At 42.1% G+C, this 26,286-nt stretch overlaps 1 protein-coding gene across 2 annotated transcripts in view; it reads right to left on the reverse strand.

Moving 5' to 3' along the window:
- The window catches only part of GOLGA4 (golgin A4), a 148,649-nt gene that overhangs the window by 50,306 nt on the left and 72,057 nt on the right, over positions 1-26,286 (reverse strand). For both annotated transcript variants that reach the window (XM_081932887.1, XM_081932886.1), the window contains 2 exons: positions 25,179-25,300; positions 21,830-21,960 (listed from right to left, as the gene is read on the reverse strand). In XM_081932887.1, coding sequence (XP_081789013.1) covers positions 21,830-21,960; positions 25,179-25,300 — 253 coding nt within the window. The remainder of the gene's footprint in view (positions 1-21,829; positions 21,961-25,178; positions 25,301-26,286) is intronic.

The raw sequence follows: 26,286 nt of genomic DNA on the forward strand, positions 1-26,286 counted from the left end.
CCGGAGGAGTCCCTCTCTGTGAGAGCGGATTGGTCGCAGGGATGTGTGGGGTAGATGCGATCCCGCAGATAACTAGGTCCTGAGCCATGGAGCGCTTTAAAGGTGATAATCAACACCTTGAAACGCACCCGAAAAGCCACAGGCAGCCAGTGCAGCTCGCGCAGGAGCGGTGTTACATGGGAGTACCTAGTACTCCCCATAATTGTCCGTCTTGGAGGGGTTGAGCTTGAGTCTGTTGTCTCCCATCCAGACCCGGACGGCTTCCAGACACCGGGACATCACCTCGACGGCTTCGTTGGGGTGGTTCGGGGTAGAGATGTATAGCTGAGTATCATCGGCATACAGATGATACTCAACTCCGAACCCTCGAATGATCTCGCCCAGCGGTTTCATGTATGGGTTGAACAGGAGAGGTGAGAGGACCGACCCCTGCGGCACCCCGCACGTGAGCGGCCTCAGGGTCGACCTCTGCTCCCCTGCCAACACACATTGCATCCGACCGGAGAGGTAGGAGAACCACCGCAGTACGGTGCCCCTCACCCCCATCCCCTCCAGCCGACGCAATAGGATACCATGGTTGATGGTATCGAAAGCCGCTGAGAGATCTAAAAGGATTAGGATGGAGGAGCAACCCCCATCTTTCGCCCTCCAGAGATCATCCACCAACGCGACCAAAGCCGTCTCAGTGCTGTGACCGGGCCGGAAACCGGACTAGCGCGGGTCTAGATAATCAATTTCCTCCAGGTGTCGAGGGAACTGTTGCGCCACCACACTCTCAACAACCTTCGCTAGGAAGGGAAGGTTGGAGACACGACGATAATTGGCTAACTCTGCTGGGTCCAGAGAAGGCTTCTTAAGCAGGGGCCTCACCACCGCCTCTTTCAAGATGGCTGGCAAGGACCCCTCGCTCAACAAAGCATTCACTAGTCCCTGGAGCCAGCCTCGTGTAACCTCCCAGGCTGCCAGTATAAGCCAGGAGAGACATGGGTCCAATAAACATGTGGTGGCCCGCAGTCGCCCACGTAACCTGTCCATATCCTCGGCGGCAACAGTCAAACTCCTCCCAGAATGGTCCCTCAAGACTCGCCTCCGATATCTCCCCTAGATCACTAAAGGAGACCCATTCACTCCGGATCTGAGCGATTTTGTCCTGCAGATATTCCCCAAATTCCTCTGCTCTACCCTGCAAAGGGGCTTCCCGCGGCCTCTGTGAAAGGAGGGAGCGGGTCACCCGAAACAGGGCGGCAGGGCGGTTTTCTGCGGACGCAATAAGAGTGGCATAGTATCGACGCTTAGCCACCCTTAGTGCCACAAGGTAGGTCCGTAAATAGGCTCTTACCTGTGTTCGGTCAGATTTGGAGCAAGAGGATCTCCATCTGCCCTCTAGGCGTCTCTTGTGGCGCTTCATCACCCTTAGCTCCTCGGTAAACCAAGGGGCCAGGGTGGTTCGCTGCCACCGGAGAGGCCGCAAAGGCGCAACCCGGTCCAAGGCCCCGGCCGCCGCACTATTCCATGCGGCCACCAGATCCTCCATCCGGGAGCGGGTCAGGGCTACAGGAAGTGGCCCAAGCTCCGTCTGGAACCTATCAGGTTCCATCAGTCGCCAGGGGCGGAACCATCTAGGACCTTCTGGTTCCGCCTCCCCGCGATGGGGGGTAACGCCAGGGAAGTCGAGCCGGAGAAGCGAGTGATCTGACCATGACAGGGGTGCAATGACCAAATCCCCTATTCCCAGATCACTCTTCCACCGACCAGAAATAAAAATAAGGTCCAGCGTGTGGCCTCCCTCGTGTGTGGGGCCCTGAATTATTTGGGTCAGGTCCATGGCTGTCATGGAAGCCATGAACTCCCGAGCCGCCTCGGATGACTCGCCCGTCGATGGCAGGTTGAAGTCCCCCATAACTAATAGTTTGGGGGTCTCAACCGCCATCCCCGCAATCATCTCGAGGAGCTCTGGCAGGGCCGCTGATGCATAGCGAGGAGCCAAGTATACAATCAGCAGGCCCAACTGACTCCCTGGGCCCCATCTCACACCTAGAGACTCACACCCGGATATCTGTGGTACGGTGAATTCTCTCGGTTCCAGGCCTTCCCGCATAATTACCGCTACCCCACCACCCCTACCCCGGGCACGAGGCTGATGGAATGCACAGTATCCTGGTGGGCACATTTCCACAAGGGGTAAGCCCCTCTCGTGGCCCAACCAGGTTTCCGTGATCCCTGCAAGGTCCGGCTCCCCCTCAGAAACCAGATCGTGGATGAGGGGGGCCTTGTTGACAACGGACCTTGCATTACACAACATCAGCCTCATGCCCTGGTTCTGTAGAATAATATGGAAATATATTTGGTAAGGAAAAAAAGCAAGAATTAATATTAAAATGTTACAAGATTCATCTCAAGAATTAGAGGAGAATTTGGTCTACCAGATTGGGAGTTATATTATCAAGTGACAGCACTAACTTTGATAAAAGAATGGATCTCATTGAGAAAGTCATGGGAACCTACAGTGGAAAATGAGAAGGTGAAGATCTTGTGGGACTTTCAAAGACAGATGGACCGTCATTTGGAACACAACACACCAGATATCACAGTTGTCAAAAACCGAAACATATAATTTATTGACATCACGGTACCAAGAGATGCCAGAGTCAAAAAGAAAGAACTGGAAAAAAATAACAAAATACCGCAACCTGCCCATCGATACTAGGTGATTATGGATGAAACATGTAATAATGATACCCATTCTCATCGGGGCACTTGGTACCATGTCCAAGAATTTTATAAGATACATCAACAAATTGCAACTTCCTGCAATAACACCATCGGAACTGCAAAAAACGGTGCTACTCGGAACATCGGATATTTTAAGAAGGTACTTGATTGATACCTAGGACGCTGGCAGCAACCTGTATCAACCATAAGCACCAGTCAATGGTATTTGTGATGCATTTTTTAATGTTCAGTTGACTTGAGTTTCATGTTTAATGAATAAAAGAAATAACAACAACAACAGCAGCAGCAATAACAACAACAATAATAAAGAGCCAGTTTGGTCTAGTGCAAGGGTGTCCAAACTTTTTGCATGGAGGGCCAGATTTGGTGAGGTGAAAGTGTGTGGGGCCGACCATTCAGCCTGAAATTCTTTGAACTATTAACATTAAATGCAAATGAACTATTTTATGAAAGAATAAACAAATAACTGCACTAATGTGAAGGGTGATACCGAGATCTCGACTGCATTATATAGGCCAGATCTGGCTGGAAAACAGTGGTTTTGATCCACAAGATGTCATGCAGCTGAAAGTCACTTAATCTCGTCCTCACATGGTTCTTTTAATATTCATAACCGAGACTGTCTTCTTGCACAAGTATGTCAAACCAAACAAGCTCAGCATTTTCTTAGCAAATGTTCGAATCTCTTGGAACCTGTCTTTATCCAGCTGGTGGTAAAAGTTTACAAGAGGGAGCTCTTGGTGCCGACTGCGACACTCAGCTTCACACTGCAGCTGAATGAGCTCCAGCTGCAGGTGATCTGGAGTGTTATTAGAGTCCACAGAGAAAGGAGAGGAAAAAGTGTGCTCTCCTTTTCAATAGCTGCGAAATCCTAAAAGCACTGCTGAAACTCCTCTGTCAGAGATTATGTCTGCTTCATACCTCCTTATTTCCGCACTCATATTGCTCTGTGGAAAGCTGGTCATTATTTCCTGCAGCGATGGGAAATGTGTGGTATTGGGCTGCATTTGTGATAGGTGCCTTTGGAAAAGTAGCAGCTTGATCCCAAAGGCTTTGATATGTGAATACAATTGGCTTACTGCTGCATTTTGCTCTTGAAGGCTCATGTTCAGCACATTCAGATGTCGTGTTATGTCAACTAAAAATCCAAAATAAGCCAGCCAAACAGGATCAGATAGCTCTGGCATTGGTTATCCCATTTTTTGCCAAGAATTGTCCGATTTCCACCCTAAGAAATTAGAAGCACTGCAGTGCAAACCCCCAACTGAGCCATCTTACCTCTTTGTGATACACAAGGCTTTGGAGCAAATATAATTAATAGCCTTCATCTCTGGTTTCATAACATGATCATATTTCAGATGTTTGGCACATAGAACCTGTTGGTGAATAATACAGTGGAATTGTATAGCTTTGCCTCCTTCTTCACTGACTTTGTTACAGACTAGGGTTGAAAATCCACTTTGCTTGCCAGCTATGGCAGGTGCGCCATCCACAATAATCCCAGTGACTTTATTCCACGGTAATTTCATGTCATCTACTGTGGAACAAACAGAAACAAATAAAGCTGTTCCTCTTTTGGTCCTTAAGGCTCTGGAGGTCAAGCAGCTCTTTACTCACATTCATTCATTGTCCACTCCTCTAAAAAAAAAAACAATAACTGAGCGGTGTCAGATGCACCTATGCTTTCCTTGCAGGCTAATGAAAAATAGTTAAACTCCACTCCTTTTGCCTCTAACTGTCTCTTAGTATCAGATGAAACATCTTCTATTCTCTGTATCACAGTGTTACAAGCCAGGCAAACATTGGCAAACTCTTGCTTCTTCTCAGGACAAATTTTCTCCACCATTTTCATCACGCAGTCTTTAATAAATTCACCCTCAGTAAAAGGTTTGCAGTGCTTGGCAATCAGCATTGCCATTTCGTAGCTCGCCTTTGTGGCATTTTCATTTGACTCATGGGCTCTTGTGAAAAAGCACTGCTGTGCCGTTAAAGCACTTTCCAGCTCCTTCACTTTTTCGCTGTGTTTGTTCCCAGTTAGCTTGTTGTAGTAAGCATGTTTCGTCTGATAGTGGCTCTTGATATTGAATTCCTTGAAAACAGCCACAGCCTCTTTGCAAATTAGGCAGACACAGTCATTTCGTATTTCAGTGAAAAAAATACTCCAATTTCTACTTGTCCTGGAAGCGGCAGACCTCGCTGTCAACTTTCCTTTTTTCAGTTACAATTGCCATTTTAGAAATGGGCACACAAGCCTTGTATCACAAGGGTCATGTGACGAGGGTGCTGACTCAGGTCTACTGCCATCTTCTCATGAAATATAACCACCAGCCTTGAAGGCAGTGCTCAGCCAGCTGTGGATGGGCAGCAGGAGACAGCTGTGGTGAAGGAAAAAACTACAGGCCGGCAGAGATGAGTGACAGGCGGAGCCAGTGGAGAAATTAGGCTGCGGCCGTTTGAAATTTGAAAACAGGCCGCAATTGGGCCCCGGGCCAGACTTTACACATGCCTGATTTAAGTGCACACTATTTAAGTTCTTATTCTTTTTCCAGAAGATATGGTCTTAATTTCTCTAATGGAATTGGAATTTATCTTTCAGACTTTATTGGATATAATCTGTTATTTCTGTTCATATAACTGATATAGTACTAAGTGAATTCACATATATACCACAACTATCCAAAAGAAAACATTTTGCTGCAATGTAAACCAGATGCTGAGTCCTTTATATGCCGCCCTGAGTCCTTTTGGAGAGGGGGGGGGGATATAAATCCAAATAAACAAACAATAAACAAACAGATGCTGTCTGCTTTCAATAGTACATCTCATTTAATGCCATAGTTGGATTTTAAAGTTTGCTTAACCAAACTAACAGTATGGACTTCCACTACAGGCCTATTGTTTCTGACCAAAACTGCTATCTGTGAGCCTCACTGTCTTCCTTTAAAAAATTTTTTTTTTTAATTTACATATATCGAACAGTGTGATCATCCTGGCATTTCATCCGCCATAGAAACCAAAATGAAAGACAAATAACATATATACTACTTACACAGTGCTAGTCTTATACAATTATTTTTGACCAATGTCTTCATTCTAATACATATATGCTTTCTCATTTCAGATCTACTTAGTCTAATTTTTTCATGCTCCGACTCCCACCTTGTGTTTTCATCCATTAATAAAATCTATTCCATGTATCATAATATTCTGTCTCCCCTTTGTTTTTTAATTCTAATGTTAGTCTATCCATTTCTGCGCATGTTAATATCTTCCTTATTATCTCCTTTTCTGAAGGGGTATTTTCACTTTTCTATTACTGTGCATATACCATTCTCACTGCTGTTAGGATGTCAAGTATTAGGTGTATTGACCCTTTGCTATAGCCTTCTGTTATAATACCTAATAGAAATAATTCTGGCTTGAATTCTATATGTTTTCCAACCATTTTTTTAGCCACATCTGAATTTGTAATCAAAATCTCCTTGCTTTTTTACAGGTCCACCACATGTGGTAGTATGTGCGTGGTGATTGTTTACATTCCCAACATTTTGGGGATGTGTTAGTAAACATTTTAGCCAATCTTGCCGGGGGGAGATGCCACTGTAGAACATTTTATAAAGATTCTCTTTGTACGATATGGCTAATGTCAATTTCCGATTTTTTGCCAATTGTCCAAATCAATGTTGCATCCAAAATTTTTAGCCCCTACCACCATTGTCTCCTTAACTCATTCTTCCTCCATTTTGTAGTCTAGTAAGTATATATTATCCCTTGTTCTTTTAATCTAATCTGACTTTCAGTTTGCCCTTCTTATTTAATATATCCTTATATGTAACACTATCCCCATATTTATAAGGTTTGGGTGTATCAGTGCTTCTAAGGTGGAGACCAAACTGATATTTTCATATAATTTTGTTGTTTGATTTTATTCCACACTACTAGTAATACATTTCTTATGTAATGCCTTTGAAAGTACTGATGTGCCATGTTTCTCCCATACCAAAGATGTATCTCTATATGTCTCAGGCCTGATTTTAGTGGTCCCTCTAAAATAAAAACTAGATCGTCTGCAAATGCTTGCAATTTATATTTTTCTCTTTAAATTTCCAGTCCTTTGATTTTTTTCATCTTGCCAAATACTTCCAATGTTAGAATAAACAAAAGAGGAGATATTGGGCAGCCTTGCCTTGTGCCTTTTTGGGTTGCAAAATTTTTAGTCACCTCACCATTCATGATCACTTTAGCCTCCTGCTTAGTGTATATTGCCTTGAACATATTTATAAATTTGTCACCAAAGTCCATGTATCTTAATTGTTGAAGCATAAATTTCCAACTCACGTTATCAAATGCCTTTTGAGCACCTAAGAACAACAGTGCCAATTGCTTTTAATTATGCACATATTCCAATATGTCTAATATTATTCCCATGTTGTTTCTTATCTGCCTTTTGGGCAGAAAGCCATTTTGGTCAACATGTATGAACAACTTCAAGAACCTTTTCAGTCTTTCAGCTATTATTGAGGTAAATATTTTGTAATCAGTGTTCAGTAAGGATATGGGTCTATAGTTTTTAATTAGTGCTAAGTCTGAATCTTCCTTTGCAATCAACAGATATTGGCTTCCACCCATGATGGTGGTACTTTGCTTCAATTAAAACTGCATTATATACCTCTAATAATGGTTGGCTCAAGGTATCTTGTAGCTCTTTGTATATTTTTGCTGGAAGCCCATCTATTATTTTTTTTATTGCCACAGTTGTGACATTATTATCCTCTCATTTAACATGATTTTCGTTTCCTCTGGAACTTTAGGCAAGTTGGCTTTTTCTACGTATTGCAATACTTTTTCTTCTGAATATTGTTCATTTTTGTTATATAATTTCTTATAAAAGTTCTGAATTATGTTCTTTTTTTCCTCAATTTGGTGACATAAAATTCCATCTTTGTCTAGCAGTTTGTTTAGCCACTTTTTTTCTTTCTCCTTCTTCAATTTGTAGGCTAGCCACCTCCCTGGTTATTTGCATTCTCAAAAATGTTTTAGTTCGTAATCATTCTTCTTTTTCAAGAATGTTCAGTTTTTATTTAATTAAATCCATTTGCTGTTTTAAGTTTGTTTTTGTAGTTCTTTTGTACCTCTATCTCGAGTTTTCTATGTTCTTCTAAAGATTTTTCTTGTTGCTTCTTCCTTTTGATTTTCTTCGCAGTATATGATATAGCAACTCCCCTCATACATGCTTTTGCTGTATCCCACGGATTTTATAAAGACGTATCTTCTTTCTTATTTTCTTTAAAAAAGAATCCCATTTGTTTTTCCATCATCTGTCTAAATTCTCAATCATTTAAAATCAATTGATTTAAAGTCCATTCTCTCCAGTTAATTCTCATTGGGTTGTGATCTGCCCATAGATTTGTATCTATTTTGCCTCGTTTATGTTAGAGTTTAATTCCATTGACATCCATACCATATCAATGCTAGACCAGGACTGGTGTCTGTTAGAGTAAAATGCGTATTGGTTTTTCCCATGATTCCTCTCTCTCCATACATCTTGTAGGTTTAGTTCTTCTGCCATTTTGAAGAAGGCCTTGTTAGTATCCTTCTAATTCCTTTCCTTGTTTTATTACTTTTGCAATCCAATTTTTTATATATTATTGCATTAAAATCTCCTAAAAGACAAAGATTATCACACTATATCACATATAAAATTATGTAATTTTTTATAGAATTGTTCTTGTCCGCTATTTGGTGCATAAACTGCAACGAGGATTACTTGCTTTTGATTAAGTATTGTTTCTACAATCAAAATCTTCCCTCTTCATCTTTGTAAATTTGATTAGCCTGAATTGTTTCTTCAACATATAACACCATTCCCCTCAGTAGTGGGTTCCGGATCCCATTGCAACCGGTACACTGCGGCGGGGCTGGGCATCCTCATTAGGCATGCGCGCTGTGCACGCATGCACATGCTACTGCCCAGCAACACTCAGGTGCTCGACGGAGGTCGCGCAGGAGCCTTACGCTGTGTGCAGTTGGTCCGTTTGCATTAAAAAGTGGTAAGGAAAGCGAGCGGGCGATGGGCCAAACGAGCCAACATTCTGGTACGGTGGCCGCTGTTCCCAGCTACTACTGGTAAGCCTGTATTGAGCCATACCGCTCAGAACCATCACTGCTTCCCCTCTTCTTTTGTTGTAATGACACAAATAGTTTTCCCAATTTGGGAAGTTCCAATAATTGTTTGCGTTGTTCTTTTATATAAGCTTCTTGCAGTGATATTATATCTAGATTCAATCTTTGTAGATAATTGACAGTTTTCTTCAATTTCATAAGAGAGTATATAGTACATTAATATTTAGTGATAGTATCTTAAGATCTTTCATTATTCTACCTATATCTAGGTCTTATACTCCTTGCTGTTTTAATTTCTCTCGATTCATTAGGTCTTGCTCCATTGCTCTCTGATCCACCTCCCTTCTCTTTTTCACTTTCCTTTTGCTGCAGTTTCTTTTCTTCTATAGCAGGAATTCTTTGATCTCTTTCTTCTATTACTTCCCTCCCTTCTAGTTCCTCTTTGTTACCAAAGTGCTGATTGTAAAACTCCGGTGCTTTGTCCAATAAGTCCACTCTGTATTTCTTATCACGCCATGAGACCAATATTCCTTCCAGAGTCAACCATCTGAAATTGACATTGTATTTAATCAACATTGAGGTAAGAAAATGGTAAGGCCTCCGCAACTCTCTGCCTCTTCTTGGAACATATTTAAGGAGTACCAGTTGTTTCCCATTATATTCTAATGGTTCATCTCTCAATCTATTAAGCACTTCCCTTGGGAGGTTGTGTCTCCTCACATAGTTTGTATGAATTCTGCATGTCTCATTTATTTTTATCAATATCTCTTCCTTCTCTGTCCTTAATACCTTTGATAGCAACGCTGCCATGGTGTGTCTGGTATGTCTTTTCCCTTCTCTTCTATCATGTTCTGGAATCTCAGGTTTAGTTTAGAAGAACACCTGATGGCCGTGACCAGGGGGGCCTTTTACCAGGTTCGCCTGGTATGCCAGTTGCACCCCTTCCTGGATCGGGATGCTCTGTGCACAGTCACTCATGCCCTCGTCCTTTCTCGCCTGGACTACTGCAATGCTCTCTACATGGGGCTTCCCTTGAAGAGCACCCGGAGGCTTCAGCTGGTCCAGAATGCGGCCGCATGGGTTGTCATGGGCGTACCTAGGTGCTCTCATGTCATACCCCTTTTAGGCGGCCTGCACTGGTTGCTGGTTGTTTTCCGGGTGCGATTCAAGGTATTAATTATGACTTTTAAGCGCTCCATGGCTTAGGCCCAGGGTACCTGCGAGACCACCTACTGCCACCAGTAGCCTCCCACCGTCCAATACGATCCCACAGGGTTGGCCTCCTCAGGGTGCCGTCGGCCAGACAATGTCGGCTGGTGACCCCCAGGGAGAGAGCCTTCTCTGTGGGAGCGCCTTCCCTCTGGAATGAGCTGCCCCTGGAGCTTCGCATAATCCCCGACCTCTGGTCTTTTCGAGGCGCCCTAAAAAGTTGGCTTTTCCAGCAAGCCGGCCTGGCCTGTTAATTTTATCTCATTTTTAAAATGTTATTGTCCTATTAATTGGGTTTGTTTTTTGGATATGTATCTAATTTCTTTTTAACTTTCGTGATATGTGTTTTTTTAATGTTGTACGCCGCCCTGAGTCCTTTGGGAGAAGGGCGGCATATAAATCCAATAAAACAAACAAACAAACTGTGGTTTCTAACTCCTTATTTGCGTGGATTAATCTATCACTTATTTCATCTACTCTTTTTTCTTCTTTCTCTATCCTCTATTCTATTTCCTGTAATTTCTGTTCATTTTTTGTAATCTGTTGCTGGAAACACACATTTTTCATCCATCTTTTGCATCTTTTCTTTTAGTTCTCCCATGTCATTTCTTACTTTTTCTTCATTTCCTGATGATTTTTTGTCTTGGATTTTTGCATCAATTTTAATACAGTCTGCAGGTCTTTGAATGAGTTTGACCTTTCCCTTTGTATCAAATCTTCAATTGACCTCTGATTGGACAGGCTCAAGGTAGCAGATGATAGTTGGGAGGCAGGTTTCCTCCCTATCCCTTTGTTAGGTTAGTAATACTTGGCATGCTTAACAATTTTACCACATTTTTTAAATCCAATCCTTCCACCACTTTCTTACCAGTATATAACCCTCTAGTCCCCAATCATACTTAAAATATATATATATATATATATATATATATATATATATATATATATATATATATATATATATATATATATATATATACACACACACACACACACACACACACACACACACATACACACACACACACACACACACACCAAGACTTGAAAGTCTAATCTCACTCCAATCTTCGCTTCACTCCTTTATAATCTATTATATCTTACATATAGTTGGAGGGGAAGGTTAGTAATGATAATAGTAATGATAGTTCTAGAAGTAATGATAGTAATACTAATATACCAATAACAAGCATACTACTACTATTAATAATTTTAATTAATTTATTTATTTATTAAACTTCTAGACCGCCTCCTCTACCCGAAGGGACTCGGGGCGGTGTACAGGTACAAATTTAAAACCATACACTCGATAATATACATAACTAAAATTGAATTAAATATCCCCTGTACAAATTTATAAGAATTAAAAACTTAAACCTTAAAACCAAACCATAAAATTTAAAAATACAAACTGAGGTGGGAAAGCTGGAATTAGGCCAGTAATAGTAATGTTAATAATAATAACAATAGTAATAGTAATAGTACTGTTAATAATAATAACAATGTTTCCCAGCTCGGAAATATAAATTGTGGTTCAAAAAAGTTCAGGTAATAATACTTTATTATACCACTACAAAAGAGACACAGCAGCCAGTCACCAAAAGCCCAACTAAGGGAGGTTACAGCTCTCTCCTCTAATGGTCACAGCTCTCAAGAAAAACCTGGAAACCTGAGAGGTGATGTACGAGGAGACATCCCCAAGGCAATGCACAAACAAATCACAGCCATCAGGTCCAGAAGGGACGATTTCAGGAAGAGACAGTAACCTAGATCTGTCCGCGCTATACATAGGGCAAAATAGAAGGACATGCTCCGCTGTCTCAACCTCGGCTCTGTCACAAGGGCATTAATCGGGAGCCTCTTGAAACGACCATCCAGAAGTGCTGAGGGCAAAACATTGAAGCGAGCTAGGGAGAAAGCTCTTCTATACTTGGGAATGGTTAGGGTATAAAAATAGGAAGCGATCCTCAATCCATAGTTATTAACTTGGTTGAGAGTCAGGGGAGGAGCAAGTTTTATTGGCTCTGGCTTGTAGATATTGTAAATCAATGTCCCCAAGCCGTTGGACTATCCTAAATTGGCATCCTTGAGGTCGTAGTTTCCCAAGGCATCCTCCGTGAAAACTAGCAGATGAAGTTTCTTCAGCAGCTCTTTCTCCCAGCAAGAAATATGGGAATCCGTGAACACCAGGGAGAGGTAGCTGCCAGGAACTGCCAGAAAGAGCACCCGAAACCACCATTTAAATGTGTTTATCCAGGCCATACATTCCACCGATTGAATGCCCAGTTCCAGGTATATCGGGGCAAAACCAACACAAGGGGGAAGACCCAGAAGTTTTCTAAGGAAAGCAGCCTGGGTTCTTTCAATACAATCCTTGAAGCCGTATCCATATGGGAATGCCGTAAAGAGTTTGGGCCAGCATTTTGGCTTTATAAATACGTAGGGCAGAAGGAATGAACTGGCCACCCTGGGTATAAAAGAATCTTAAAATCTGCTGGTGACTACAGGATGCTGAGTTCAGCACCTGGGTTCGATGTCTAGTCCAGGCACCGGTGTTCTGAAATTGGATACCTAGATACTTAAAATGGAAAACCTGCTTAACAGCATTGCCACTGATATCCCAGTTATACAATTTCCGGGCTCTAGTAAACACTAGTACTTTTGATTTATCATAGTTAATAGCCAAATGGTTTTCAGCACAGTAAGACCCAAATGCAGAAAGTAATCTTTTCAGTCCTGGCCTTGACAATGAAAGGAGAACCGCATCATCAGCGTAAAGAAGAAGCGAGATCTTTGTAGTTGTCAGCTTCGGGGCGTGGGACTCAATATGTCCGATGTAACCAGCCAGGTCAGATAAAAATATATTAAACAGAAGAGGAACCAGAACACATCCCTGCCTTACTCCATTCTTAATCGGATAGGATTAGAAAGTTCTCCCTGCAGACCACACCTGACCTGGCTGGAGGTCTGATTGTACAAGGACCTAATTAAGAACAGCAAACGTCTGTCAATAGAACTTTTAAGCAGTTTTGACTACAACAAACCCTAGGGACTGAGTCAAATGCTGACTTTAGGTCGATGAAAGCAGTGAAGAGTTTGCCACCTGGTATAGTAGTATATTTGTCGACCAGGTGCGCTAGGGCAAAGCAGTGATCTAGTGTGGCACAGCCCGCTTTAAACCCAATTTGTTCAGCACCAATCATATTGGATTCCTCAACCCAAGTGAGGAGTCTGCGATGGAGGCATTTGGCATACAATTTCCCAATAATGGAGAGCAGGCTTATGGGGCGATAGTCAGCTGGGTTGTTTCTATTTCCTGGTTTAAAAACTGGCACAATAATTGCTAAGCTCCAGGAGGAAGGTACTCTGCCAGAGGAATTAATATATGAAAAGAGTCCAAAAAAATTCAAAACATACCACTCTATTTATCTTTAACATTACATTTTATCTGCCCAAAGCATTATTGTTTAAGTTCATCAGGTGCATTTGTAGTTTATAGCATTGATATGTCCCTTCAGGAACCCGGCAGTTTTTTGTTTAGTCCCTACTGTTTATAATCCACTACTAGTCAACCAAGTTGTAAAGTATGAGATATCCAAAGGCCTAAAAATCCAAAGTGGGAAAGGCAAAATAGAGCTAATGTCACAAAGAAGAATTATTCCTCACTTTTACATTATTTCAGTTATATATCCTCTTCGTCCAGTAGGTGTCTCCCTAGCATCTTGTTTTCCTTTTCAAAATGTTCTGTCAGCCTGGAAGGAAAAACCATTTGTCTCTCTCTTTAACTCTTTATAGCCACTTTCGAGATTATTTCCAGCATTAACTCTGTCCAACTCTTATTTTGTAAATCCAGAAAACTCCAGCCTGGATCCACCTTTCCGTTTTTTCTTTTTCACCACAACAGCTCTCCCTTTGCTCCTTCCTTATACTGTGGAACAATGGCTGCTCCATTTTCATTTCCTCTCACCACTTTTGTAATGGAGGGGGGGGGAGAAAAAAGAATCCCTCCCCTCCTTCTTTCTGGAGCCCCCTTTTCTTCTTAGATCAATTGTGGGAAATTCACTCACTTTATAAGATTATCTCCAGAATTAACTGTGTCCAACTCTTATTTTGTAAACTCCAGAAAACTCCAGTCTCTGTTTTTTCTTTTTTGCCACCACAGCTCTCCCTTTGCTCCTTCCTTATACTGTGGAACTACGGCTGCTCCCTGCTCCATTTTTGTTTCCTCTCGCTGCTTCTGTAATGGAGGGGAGGGAGAATTCCTCCCCTCCTTCTTTCTGGAGGCCCCTTTTCTTCTTAGATCAATTTCGGGAAATTCACTCACTTTGTAAGAGTTAGAACAAGGCTACAGTCAGACACATCCACTGTTCTTTTCGCTTTTCCACTGCTCGCTGCAATCAGCTGTCAATACTTTGATTCAGTCATTAAAGGCCATCTTCTTCTATGTCCTCTTTCAAGGATTATTCCTGACCAGCAAAATAGGCAACCATCCAGATTCGGTCAAAGGAATGCCCTTCCACTCCCGTTGCCCCTCCAACTCAACTTTGGCTTCAAGAAGCCCCCCAGATGGACAGAAATCAACTGTACTTCACAAAGTGCCCGCTTACACACCCATTTGTGTTGACAGCTGACCCCACCCCCCTCACTGTCTTCCTAATTCCACTCAAAACCCCAATAACAATTTTTAAAGCCATAAAGCATTTGGACTGAGTTTCCCAGTCATTTCCTCGAATATATCAAGATCATATTTCTCTTTCAAAGAAATATAATATTAATACTGAAATGGGGGCAAGATTTTAAATATTTACAGAATACTGAATTTAAAATTTTCTTTCTACAATTTTGTCTCAAAGGTTGAAAATAATATTCAGGATTTTACTCAAGAAGATCTCTGTGGGGTTTGAATATTTTGGAATGCTTGGAACAAAATAATGAAAACTAAGCTATATTGCTATTTTCAGATACAGAGAAGATTTTGACAATTTGAACTGGATTTATTTTTTGTTTAGAGTTCTGGAACATATTAAAATTTGTACACATTTTATTAAATGTGTAAATTATATTTATACTCTTGGAAACAACAAATAATTGTTAATGGAGAACTAATTGCAGTCTTGTTGGATTCAAAAAGAGAAAAGGCAAGGATGTTCATTGTCTCTATATTTATTTATTTTGGTTGCTGAGATATTGAAATAAAGATATACATCAAGATAAGAGAATTGAAGGAAGACTGAACAAGAAACATAAAAAAGCAATTGCAGATGACTGGTGTTAATATTAGAAGATCCACTAGAGTGAGAAGGAGCATTATTGGGAAATTTAATGAACAGAAGACAAAAATGCTACAAAAAAATTGCAACGAAAACATCAAAGACAATTGATGAAAAAAGGGGTTTTAAGATTAATTTAAAAAATTAAAATATTTAGGTATTAATATAACAAATACGAATTGTTTTTTTCCTTCAAAATTATTATGTTAGGATATGGACTTAAGAAAGATGTTAAGATTGGTCAATTTAAAACTACGCTTGTTAGGAAAAAAAATTGTGATAAAAATGTTTTGTTAACAATGATGTTTTTATTTCAGATGTCATACCTGTCTTGATACTGTATATAATTTTTAAACAATGGCAAAAAAAATCTACATTCATACTTTTGTGTTCCAAGGCAAGGAGTAAAGACGGCTGCTAGACGTTAATCTTTATTTAAAAACAACAGTAACTGACTAAGCCAAGATACACAATCTCCGGCTGACAGCAATTTATACAAACGCCGACAGTCGGGGAACCAATAAAAGGAAGGTCTACGCGCGCCACCTACTGGTGGATCGGCTCAGTACACAACACCCCTTTCCCCTGGTTCGCGCAGACGTAGTCCCGTAAATACCCGGGACGCTGGCGCACGCGCAGAGATCTTCGCAGGGGAGGAGTGTCTGTTGTTGACGTAGGAGGATGGCTCGGTCCAGAAGGCAGGCGGAGCGGTTCCAGAGGCCCCGCCCCGGGAGGTGCACCAAAGTTACAAGATAAGTCTGCAGATCTAAACGTGGTGGGGGACACGGGTTCGGAGCTAGCTGCGTTGTTGTCGTTGGGCCGGCAGGCGACGTCGCTAGGGCCTAGTCTACTCGGAGTTGATGGTCTATCCGGAGACCCATCGTCAGTTCGCCGCCGCAGCTGATCTATGTGGCGCTGCCACATTCGTCCGTCGCCGAGTAGGACCCTGTAAGAGCAGGGCCCCGTTATGTCCGCAATACTTCCGGGTACCCACTTCGGATCACCCGCGAAGTTCCGTGCAAAAACCCTCTCACCCACCCGAAAAGCCCTAGGAGGGGGAGAGGTAGGAAGAGGGGAAGAGGAATACAGAGGGTGTAAACGGTCCAGGGTGGTCCAGATTTTCCTGCCCAAGAGGAGTTCAGCAGGACTTTTGCCTGTGAGGGGGCATGGGGCGGAATGCTGGGAACGCAGATAGGTAGTAATCCGGGAGGATAAAGGAAGATTAACCATGCAGGCAAGTGATTCCTTGGCACAGCACGTTCAGCCAGACCATTCCCCGCAGGGTGAAAGGGAGCGACTGGGGCATGGCGAATACCCAAAACTGCAAGGAATTGTTGGAATTCCTGGGAAGTGAACTGGGGGCCATTGTCCGAGACAATGATGTCCGGCAACCCATGGGTGTTGAACAGTGAATTAAGGATGCGGATAGTGGCTGCGGAGGTGGTAGAGGGCATAGGAAAAAGTTCCACCCACTTAGACCAGGCATCTATGACAAGGAAAAAGGAAGTGCCTGCGAGGGGGCCCATGAAATTTATATGGAGACGACTCCACGGAGCCCTAGGATGTTCCCACTCGCGAGCAGGGGCGGAGGGAGGGGCGGGACGGACCTGTTGGCATGGGGTGCAGCGCTGCACCCAAGCCGTAATGTCTGCATCCATGGAGGGCCACCAGACATACCCCCTGCCCAGGGATTTCATCCAGACTATGCCTGGGTGCCCTTCATGGAGGTGTGCAAGCACAGACTGGCGCAAACGGTCAGGAATGACCACGCAATGGCCCCATAGGAGGCAACCCTGAAGCACGGAGAGCTCTGTGCGGCGCCGGTAAAAAGGGAGAAAACGGGGTTCAACAGAGGAGGGAGGCCATCCCCTGCGAACATAGTTAAGGACAGCAGAAATGGTGGAATCAGAGAGAGAGAGGACAGGGCTATATCGGAGGCGGTAATGGGCAGATGGAGTTCGTCCAGGAGGTGGATGGACTCGATGGGAGCTGGGTCGGAAAGAAGCAGGGAAGCGGGCAGCGGCTAAGAGCGTCCGCGTGGCCCATGTGGCGGCCGGGCTTATGAATGAGGGAGTAATTGTAAGCAGAGAGAAATTCCGCCCAGCGCGACATGCGAGGGGAGAGGATGGGAGGAGCAGGGCGATCCCCTGCGAGGGTGCCCAAAAGAGGCTTGTGATCCGTAAGGAGGGAGAAAGGACGGCCATAGAGATAGTGGTGGAAACGTTTTACCCCCGCAACGGCGGCCAGCGCCTCTTTGTCCAGCTGGCTGTAATTTCGCTCAGGCTTGGACAAAGTGCAGGAGTAAAAGGCAATAGGGGCTTCCGAGCCATCAGGGTAAGCGTGGCTCAGAACAGCCCCGACGCCGAACTTAACTTAACTTAACTTTATTCAATTTCTAGACCGCCCCCCTCTCAAAAGAGACTCGGGGCGGTGTACAGTCATATTAAAATAATTGAACAACAAATATACATGGTATAAATACAAAATCAATAAATTAAATATAGGTATAGAAGGGGGAGGCGTCGCAAGCAAGGAGCAGAGGAAGGGACTGATCGTATTGTACCAGGACAGGTGGGCGCGTGAGAGATTCCTTGACAGCCGCGAGTGCCTGCGCTTCGCGGCTAGTCCATGTCCAGGTGGCAGAGCTATCTAAAAGCCTATGGAGAGGCTCTGTGAGGGAAGCTTTATGAGGTATGAAAGAGGAATAGAAGTTGAGGAGGCCAAGAAAGGCCTGCAACTCAACCTTGTTAGAGGGAGTGGGGGCGGAGAGAATGGCGTCTATTTTGGAAGGGGAGGGATGGACGCCATGCCGGTCAATGAGGAAACCTAAGAATTCAACAGAGGGAACACCAAGTTGGCATTTGGAGGGTTTAAGGCGGAGGCCAGCTTTACGGAAACGCTGTAGGACGGAGCGAAGAACTTTGGCGAGTCCTGATCGATCCTGAGCAGCGATCAGGACATCGTCGAAGTAGGGAGTGACGCCAGGGATCCCATGGAGCAACCGCTCCATGAGACTTTGAAATATGCCAGGAGCAACACTAATGCCAAACTGGAGCCTTTTGTATTTAAAAGCGCCGCGGTGGGTCACGATTGTTTGCACAAGCGCCGTGGCGTCGTCAACAGGGAGCTGTTGATACTCTTGCGCAAGGTCCAATTTAGCAAAAATCTTGCCCTGGCCGAGTGTGTGCAGGACGTGTTGCACAACTGGAACAGGATAGGGATGGGCTTGAAGGGCCTTATTGACAGTTGACTTAAAGTCCGCGCAGATCCTTACGGATCCGTCGGACTTCAAGGGGACTACTATAGGAGTCTCCCACGAAGAAAAGTCCACAGGTTGAAGCACCCCCTGGGCAAGAAGCTTATCAATTTCAGCGTCTACCTTTACCCTTAAGGCAAAAGGCAGACGTCAGGCTTTGAGACGGATAGGAGCAACAGTAGGATCAAGGTTGAGGGAAATAGGAGAGCCCGTATAGCAGCCCAGAGAAGAAGAGAAAACATCAGAAAATTCAGAAAGAAGGGAAGAAAGGTCATCCCCAAGGGAAGAAGAACACCGGGTAGAGTGGATCCCCGAAACAAATAGACCGAGAGCACGGAACCAGTCCATCCCTAGTAGAGAAGCTAGGGTTTTTTTTTACAATTAATAATGGCAGACGCCCATTGAAAGAACCGTAGGTAACAGTAGGCGTCGCGCAACCCAGCAGCGGAATTGGGTTGCCCTGATAGTCTCGAAGACGGCAGCAGGCAGGAGTTAGGTCACGTGTTCGGAAGTTAGGCAGAAGAGAAGAGAAGGTGCTCCAGGACATGATAGAACGGGCAGATCCGGTGTCCAGTTCCATGGAGCACGGGCTGCCTTCGAACTGAAGCGAGAGATGGATCTTACCACATTCTCCCTGGGAGGAGGAGGAAGCATCGACGACCCATTCCGGACAAGAGTCGTCGATGTCACCTAGGGAGAGAAAATTTTGGCGCCTGGCAGGGAGAGGCGGCGGCGCTGGCCGGTAGATAGAAGGCACCGTAGCAGGACGGGAACCAGGAACAGTAGAGCGGCAAACATTTGCTAAATGGCCCCGTTTACCGCACTTTCGGCACACAGCAGTGCGGAAATGGCAGGCTGAGCGCAAATGGTGGCCGCCGCAGCTGAGGCAATTCCGTGTATCTTTATGGCTCAAAGATTGCAGGCGGTCAATCGCCAAATCTAAGTCAGTTTGAAAAGAGTTAGAGGCGACAAGCTGGTTGGTGGCTGAAGAAATAGCTGGAGGAAAACGCCTCTGGTCAGGAGTGGATTGACCTGCCATTTCGTAAACGCGAGCCTCATCGACAGCATTCTTCAACGTGAGGTCCGAGCGGGAGAGAATGCGCCGGTGGAGATTAACATCCTTTAAACCATAGATGAATTGCTCGAGGAGCGCTTCGTCTAGGTCGGCGAATTCACAAGTAATAGCGGCAGCTCTAAGCGCGGCTACGTACTGACTTATAGATTGTCCATCTCGTTGAACGCAGTGGCAAAAGTCTTGGCGCCTGGCAAAACGTGAGGGCGCTGGCTCATAGTGCGTTTTAAGTTTTGCCATGAGAAGCTCCCATGGCATGGTATGAACAGGGGTGGGGGCAGATAGTGCCCTTGCCGTGGCAAACATTTCTGGGCCACAGTAATTCAAGAAAATACCCCTCTTACGTTCAAGCGAGAGATTCAGCAGGTCATGGGCTTGAAGAAAACATTCAAACCGTTCCATAAACGCCTCCCAGGATTCGGCCTCAATGCGGAATGAAGCGAAGAAAGCTGTATTAGCCATAGTTCTTATGGTGTGAGGTTCAGGTTCGCTCACCTTCGTCGCCAGTTTTGTGTTCCAAGGCAAGGAGTAAAGACGGCTGCTAGACGTTAATCTTTATTTAAAAACAACAGTAACTGACTAAGCCAAGATACACAATCTCCAGCTGACAGCAATTTATACAAACGCCGACAGTCGGGGAACCAATAAAAGGAAGGTCTACACGCGCCACCTACTGGTGGATCGGCTCAGTACACAACACATACAGAAGAGGCAAAAAAACAAGGATTAGTTTTACTAGATTTAAAATTGCATTTTGCTGTTTGATCAGGTTGGAGAAATGGATGTGTCAGGGTTCCAAGTAACACCCCTAATGAAAGAAGACTCCAAGGCTTGAGTTTCCTCAAAGTTCCATTTTATTAGAGATGTCATATTGGCACAGCTGGGAAAACCTGAGTCTGAAAGTTTCCAGGTTTTCCCCACCCAAAAGAAAGTTCAAGTCCCTGCCCAGCACCCACATGTCCATCACATAATCCAATCAGGCACCATCCAAACAGCAGATGCCTCTCAGTCTCTTCATTGCAGCTGCAAGGCCAGATGACCTTGACTTTCTGAGAAAGAATGTTTTTATGGCTATATATCACCCACATTCTTTATAATCCCCCGTCCCATTTCTCCACAGTAGAAAATGTGGCAGGCCTAAGTCCAAAAGATAAAAGATGGCTTCCAGGTCTGACAGGATGTTACTGAGAAATAAGAAAACTTTCACAGCTTTGAGGTTTGGATTGCATGAGCATTTATAGTATAATAAAGTTAACAGTCAGTGTGGACTTAAAAAATCATTAGATGTGCCACATTTAGAATATAGAATATATATTCAGATTGTTGCTTTATGGATCTCAGTTCAAGAAGCATATTATGAAAAAGAAATAGCAAATAAAGATAAATGGTTAACATACCAGGAACCATTTGAAAAATATCAATGGGAATTTTAAAAAAAGAAAATAATTAATAGGAGAAGGATATAGTGAGCAATGATTTCCATATTTAGAGTTATCTGAAATATGTAAAATGAATAAAAAGCCTCATGGAGCGAAGTGAGTTAGAACTTTAAGTACAACTGTGTACTGATGATGAACATGCAAGTTGCTAAAATGTACAAAATTTTATTCAAATCTATGATAGAAGGACAGGTTAAAGAAAATATGATAAAATGGGCTAAGAATTTAAGTAATAATATATGGATGGATCAATGGGAAAATATAGTGAAAGAGGTTGAAATTTATAATATTTATGATCTCACAGAGAATTTTTATAACATAATTCATCATTGGTATATGATACCAGAAAACCTGTCTACAATGTATTAAGGCGCTTGAAATGTATGTTGAAATGTGAACAGTACGAAGAGACATTTTATCATGATTGATGAACATGTAAGAAAGCTAAAGTAAAAATATGAATACATATTTTGATCTTAAGATCTATACTCAAGACTTTTCATTTTAGAATTAATGAATAAACAGTTTGAAAGTATTCCTGGAAGATTATTTCAATTATGATCACATGAGTTTATTGTATGCATAGAGATGAAAAATGCAACCATTGGTTGATAAAATTGACAGATTTTGCTGAAATGAACAAATTAATTTCTTTCATTAGAAGACATTATCTACATTTATTCCTGACTTGAACTGGACTCTTTCTATATTCAATACAAATTTATACCTCAAGTATTTCTTCATACTTTTTCACGACCCTTTGTAGATCATCATCCTTTTCTGAAATTTTTTTATGCAGTTGAACTGTCTCTGTTTGGTGGCTTTCTATCAATTCTGATTCCACTTCCTGGGCTTTACCTATTTAAAAATATACAACAGTGTTACTATGACTAGCTTAATAAAATTAGCTTTCTATTTTAAACCTTTATCAGAAATGGCTAAAAAGTAAATAGCAACTATTGTACCTGAAGAAATTTTAAAAAAAGAAAATTTAAAAGAAAATAAGTTAAACAGGTATTCTTTGAAAACAAGTCTGTGATTAAATTGTGTGCAAAGTATTACAATATCTTCAAATTTTATTTTATTTTATAGTTATTTAACAACTATTAGCAAAGAGTTAATGGATGCTTTTCTCAATAAAAACTTTCCATTCAAACAATTTAACCAACAGCACTAGTTTGTTTCTGTTTTTCTTTGAAAAATAAATGAACTTCCATGTGCAGCATATCTAACAAGGCACAGTATCAGCACCAAGAACTTGGAGCTCTTTGCACCTGAAGTCAAAGATTATTGAAGTGCAACACCTTAACAAACTAATTCATATAGTCCTACTATTTATCTGATCTCTTAGATTTTTATTTCCTAAAGTGGGTTAATTTCAGACATCTTCAAACCAAATGAAAATATTCCTAAGCAGAAATAGTGATAAATCGTCAGAAAATTCAAGGTTATTTTTTAAACACAAGAATATTTTTTAATTACAATCACAAGAACTGTAAACAGAAATACATTAAAAATAAAGTAAAAACAAAATGAGGTAAAATATAACAATTAATGGTGGGATTGTCCTGAATCCTAAATAAATTAATAAAGGAAGTTGACTGAAAGAAATGTGTTTGTTCCTATTCTTCCTTACATTTATCCAAATGACTATATAAGAGACCTTCCTGAACAAGACAATACTTTGCATTATTTTCCTATTGCTTATAAAGGATCACTTCTGCTCCAGGCAATGAGTTATAGACCAGTGATGGCTCACCCTTTCCGGATTGAGTGCCCAAAGCACAAAATTGCACATGCATGCGTCTGAACCCTCCAAATGCAATGTGCGGGCATCCCTCACACACTCCACATGCACTTGTCCCACCCTCCGTGCATGCACACACACCCACGCGTGCCCCGCCTCCATAGAGGCACGGCAGAGACCCAATGACCAGCTGGCTGCCGGGAACTACATGTGCATGTGCGGCAGAGCTGAACTGGGGCAAAAGCTGACATGCCTACAGAGGGTGCTGCCTGCCACTTGTGCCATAGATTCACCATCATGGCTATAGACTATTTCCAAGTGATGATAGCAACCAAAAAAGGCATGAGTGTTTTATTTAAAAAGGTAGACATAAAATAAACTTCAGGCACAATAAAAAATGATGGAGATTCATATTTTAAATGTTAAGTTTAACAGTATCTATACTGCCCATCACATTTGTGTAACTTTGAATGTTTTAAAAAAAATCATATAAAAGCCATAAACAAAACCAAAGTTTAAAAAAGAAAATTAAAAAATATAAAAGCTAAAACACAGATGGAACCCAGTAACCCAGGGGTGTCAAACTCAAAGCCTAGAGCCCAGATCTGGCCTGCAGGGCCCGTACTTAGATCTGGCCTGTGGGTGAGCCCTGGAGATAGCGAAGGACTGGCCCATGGCACCTCTGCCAGCAAAAACGCAGCCATCCAGAGCTCCGTTTTTGCTGGCAAAGGATTGTAGGAGGCCGTTCCAGCCAAAAGCAGAACTCAGGAGCCCGTTTCCTCTGGCAGAACGCTCGGGCCACAGGCACCTCTGATATGAGTGATGTGAAGTTGGTCACCCCATCCTGGCACACCTCTCCCAAGGTCAAAAACAACCCTGATGCAGCCTTCAATAACATTGAGTATGACACCCCTGCACTAACTACTCCCAGGGTTGCATGATACTTTTAGTCTCCAAAGCCAGTTGACAAAATTAAATCTTGATGCTCTTCCAAAATGTTAGGAGAGTGAGGGCTTGCCTCTCTCCAGATTTATAGGATGAGCGCAAAGCAGAAAAGATTTTCTTCCACCCTAGGCAAAGTTCTTTAACAATTGGTTCTGCAACATATTACCTTTGCCTGTTTAGGTGGGGTGAGTTAATGAAAAAAGGACAAAAGTTGCTCAGGCAACCATATGCCATGAAAGGCTTTGAAGGCAATAAATAAATATCTGGTACCCAGTATGGCTCACATAGCAGAACAAGCTTCTGGGCACCCAAAACTATTCACACCACCACCTTATGCATCTACTGCATCTTCTGGACACTATTCAAGGGTAGTCCCAAGTAATGTATTTTGCAGTAGTCAATATAAGAGATGACCAAGGCATGAATGACTGAAAAAAAGATTGGTTTTTATTTTAGAGTGAACAAAAGATTGGATGATTATTTTTTTTATTGCTAAAGGTCCATTAACCTCTATTCTGTTATTATTTCAATTTGTATTAAGATTTCACTTTTAACATTAAAACTCTTTTCTTGGTTTCATTATTATCTTTTGCTGCCTGAACATCTTTTTTTTTACTTTATTGCTCTTCCTGTCTTAGGAAGCCTGCTAATCTTTACTTCTTGACTGTGTTATTACTTTACTCCTAGGTTTTATTATTTAATATTTTTTCTCACTCTTCTCTCTCCAGAGTCACTGGCTTTTTTGGTGCCTTTTTCTTAAGTGACTGAGTTCTGAGTTCATAGCCATCAACTCCTCTCTTCTTTGGAGTTTCTCATGTATCATTCTCCAGGACACGTATTGGCAGTCTTCTCACATTGAAGCAATGCCATTTGAACTAGGCATTTTAAAACTATTTCTCCACTCCTCCTTCATTCTCTAGTTTCCTGATAGCTGCAACCATTTTGAAATCTGATTCAGAAGGAAATAAAATGCTGCTGAGGATACTGTTTAAGCCTTGCCCTCACATGGCCTTACTCATGCTGGTTCTTGTTTGCCATGGAACTTGTATGCATTAGTGATTTACAACCCCCTCTCCCCCCATTTTTTCCCTGCTTTTACCAGTTTCAACAAAAGTCCCACCAACTTTCCTTCTCTGCACCAGAGACATGTCCTTATCTCACCTTCTGTATTTTCCTAACCTTTTGTGCTTAAATTCCTTGAATTCTATTTCTTTTTTTCTTCCTCAGTTGTCATATGAGGAATAAACTGATGGTGGGTGATACCATTTGTAGTCCATAACAACTGCAGAGTATCATGTCAAAAATGCTACCCAAAATTCTCTGAAAAAAACGTATTTGATATTTGTAGCATTTGAGATGTACAAATTATATCACTGTAACTTACTGATAGTTTCTTTTAAAGCCATTTCTAATTCCTGGTCCTTTTGTGCCAGTTGGGTATTGAATTCCCTCATTAGCTGCTTTAATGTGGAATTGTGTTTCAATTCAATGTCTTCCTGTTCATATCTATTAAGATATCGGAATGTAAGAAATTAAGAGTTTTTAGCTCAAGCATCATGGTAAAAAACTCTAAAATATTTCTTATAGATTATATTGGGTAAAAAGGTGGTTAAAATAATTTGTTTTATTATTTTTCCATACAATACTTATAAAATGACACCTGATCCTTTAGATTTTTACCACAATGAAATTTAGGAAAATATTGGAATAATGTAAAAAGGTAAAAAGGTGACAATCAAGGAACAATGTACTGTATTTTTTGGAGTATAAGACACACCTTTTTCTCCCCCAAAAGAGTGTGGAAATGTTGGTGCATCTTATACACCGAATATAGCCATTTTTGACCTCCCGAAGCCCCACCCCCCATACCATTTTTGTGAAAAATCGGCAAAATGGGGGTGTTTTTGCCTCCTCCCCACCCCAAAAGCACTCTGCAGGTTTCAACAGGGTGGGGAAGGAAAAAATGCCTGTTTTTGTGAAAAATTGGTCTTTTTTCACCAAAACATTTTTGCCTTCCCCCACCCCCCAGAAGCACTCTGCAGGCTTCAGCAGGGCTGGGGGAAGGGAAAAATGCCATTTTGGTGAAAAACAGGGGCGTTTTTGCCTTACCCCAGCCTTGCTGAAACGTGCTCCTGGTGGCCAGGGAAGACAAAAACTTTTTTTCTTACCTCTTCGAAATCTTGGTGCTTCTTATACACCAGTGCGTCTTATAGTCCAAAAAATACGGTAAATAGATTACAACTTAGGTAAATATATGTGAACTATAAATTGATATCCAGCAATTTTAAATATAGCTTCTTAAACATACATCTTAAATGATTAATTGTTGGAAACAGACATGTATTCAATTGTTTTGTATAAATTTAGGCTTATACCTAATTGATGGTTTGATTCCTATTATTATACCTTAGCTCATAAGCTGAAGGTTGAATTAATCTTTTACTTCCTTATATGCTTCTTTATATAGTATGCAAATTTAAATATAAGTTTTT

The sequence above is a fragment of the Natrix helvetica genome, assembly GCF_964273705.1.
Source record: "Natrix helvetica genome assembly, chromosome: Z".
Classification (NCBI taxonomy): Eukaryota; Metazoa; Chordata; class Lepidosauria; order Squamata; family Natricidae; genus Natrix; species Natrix helvetica.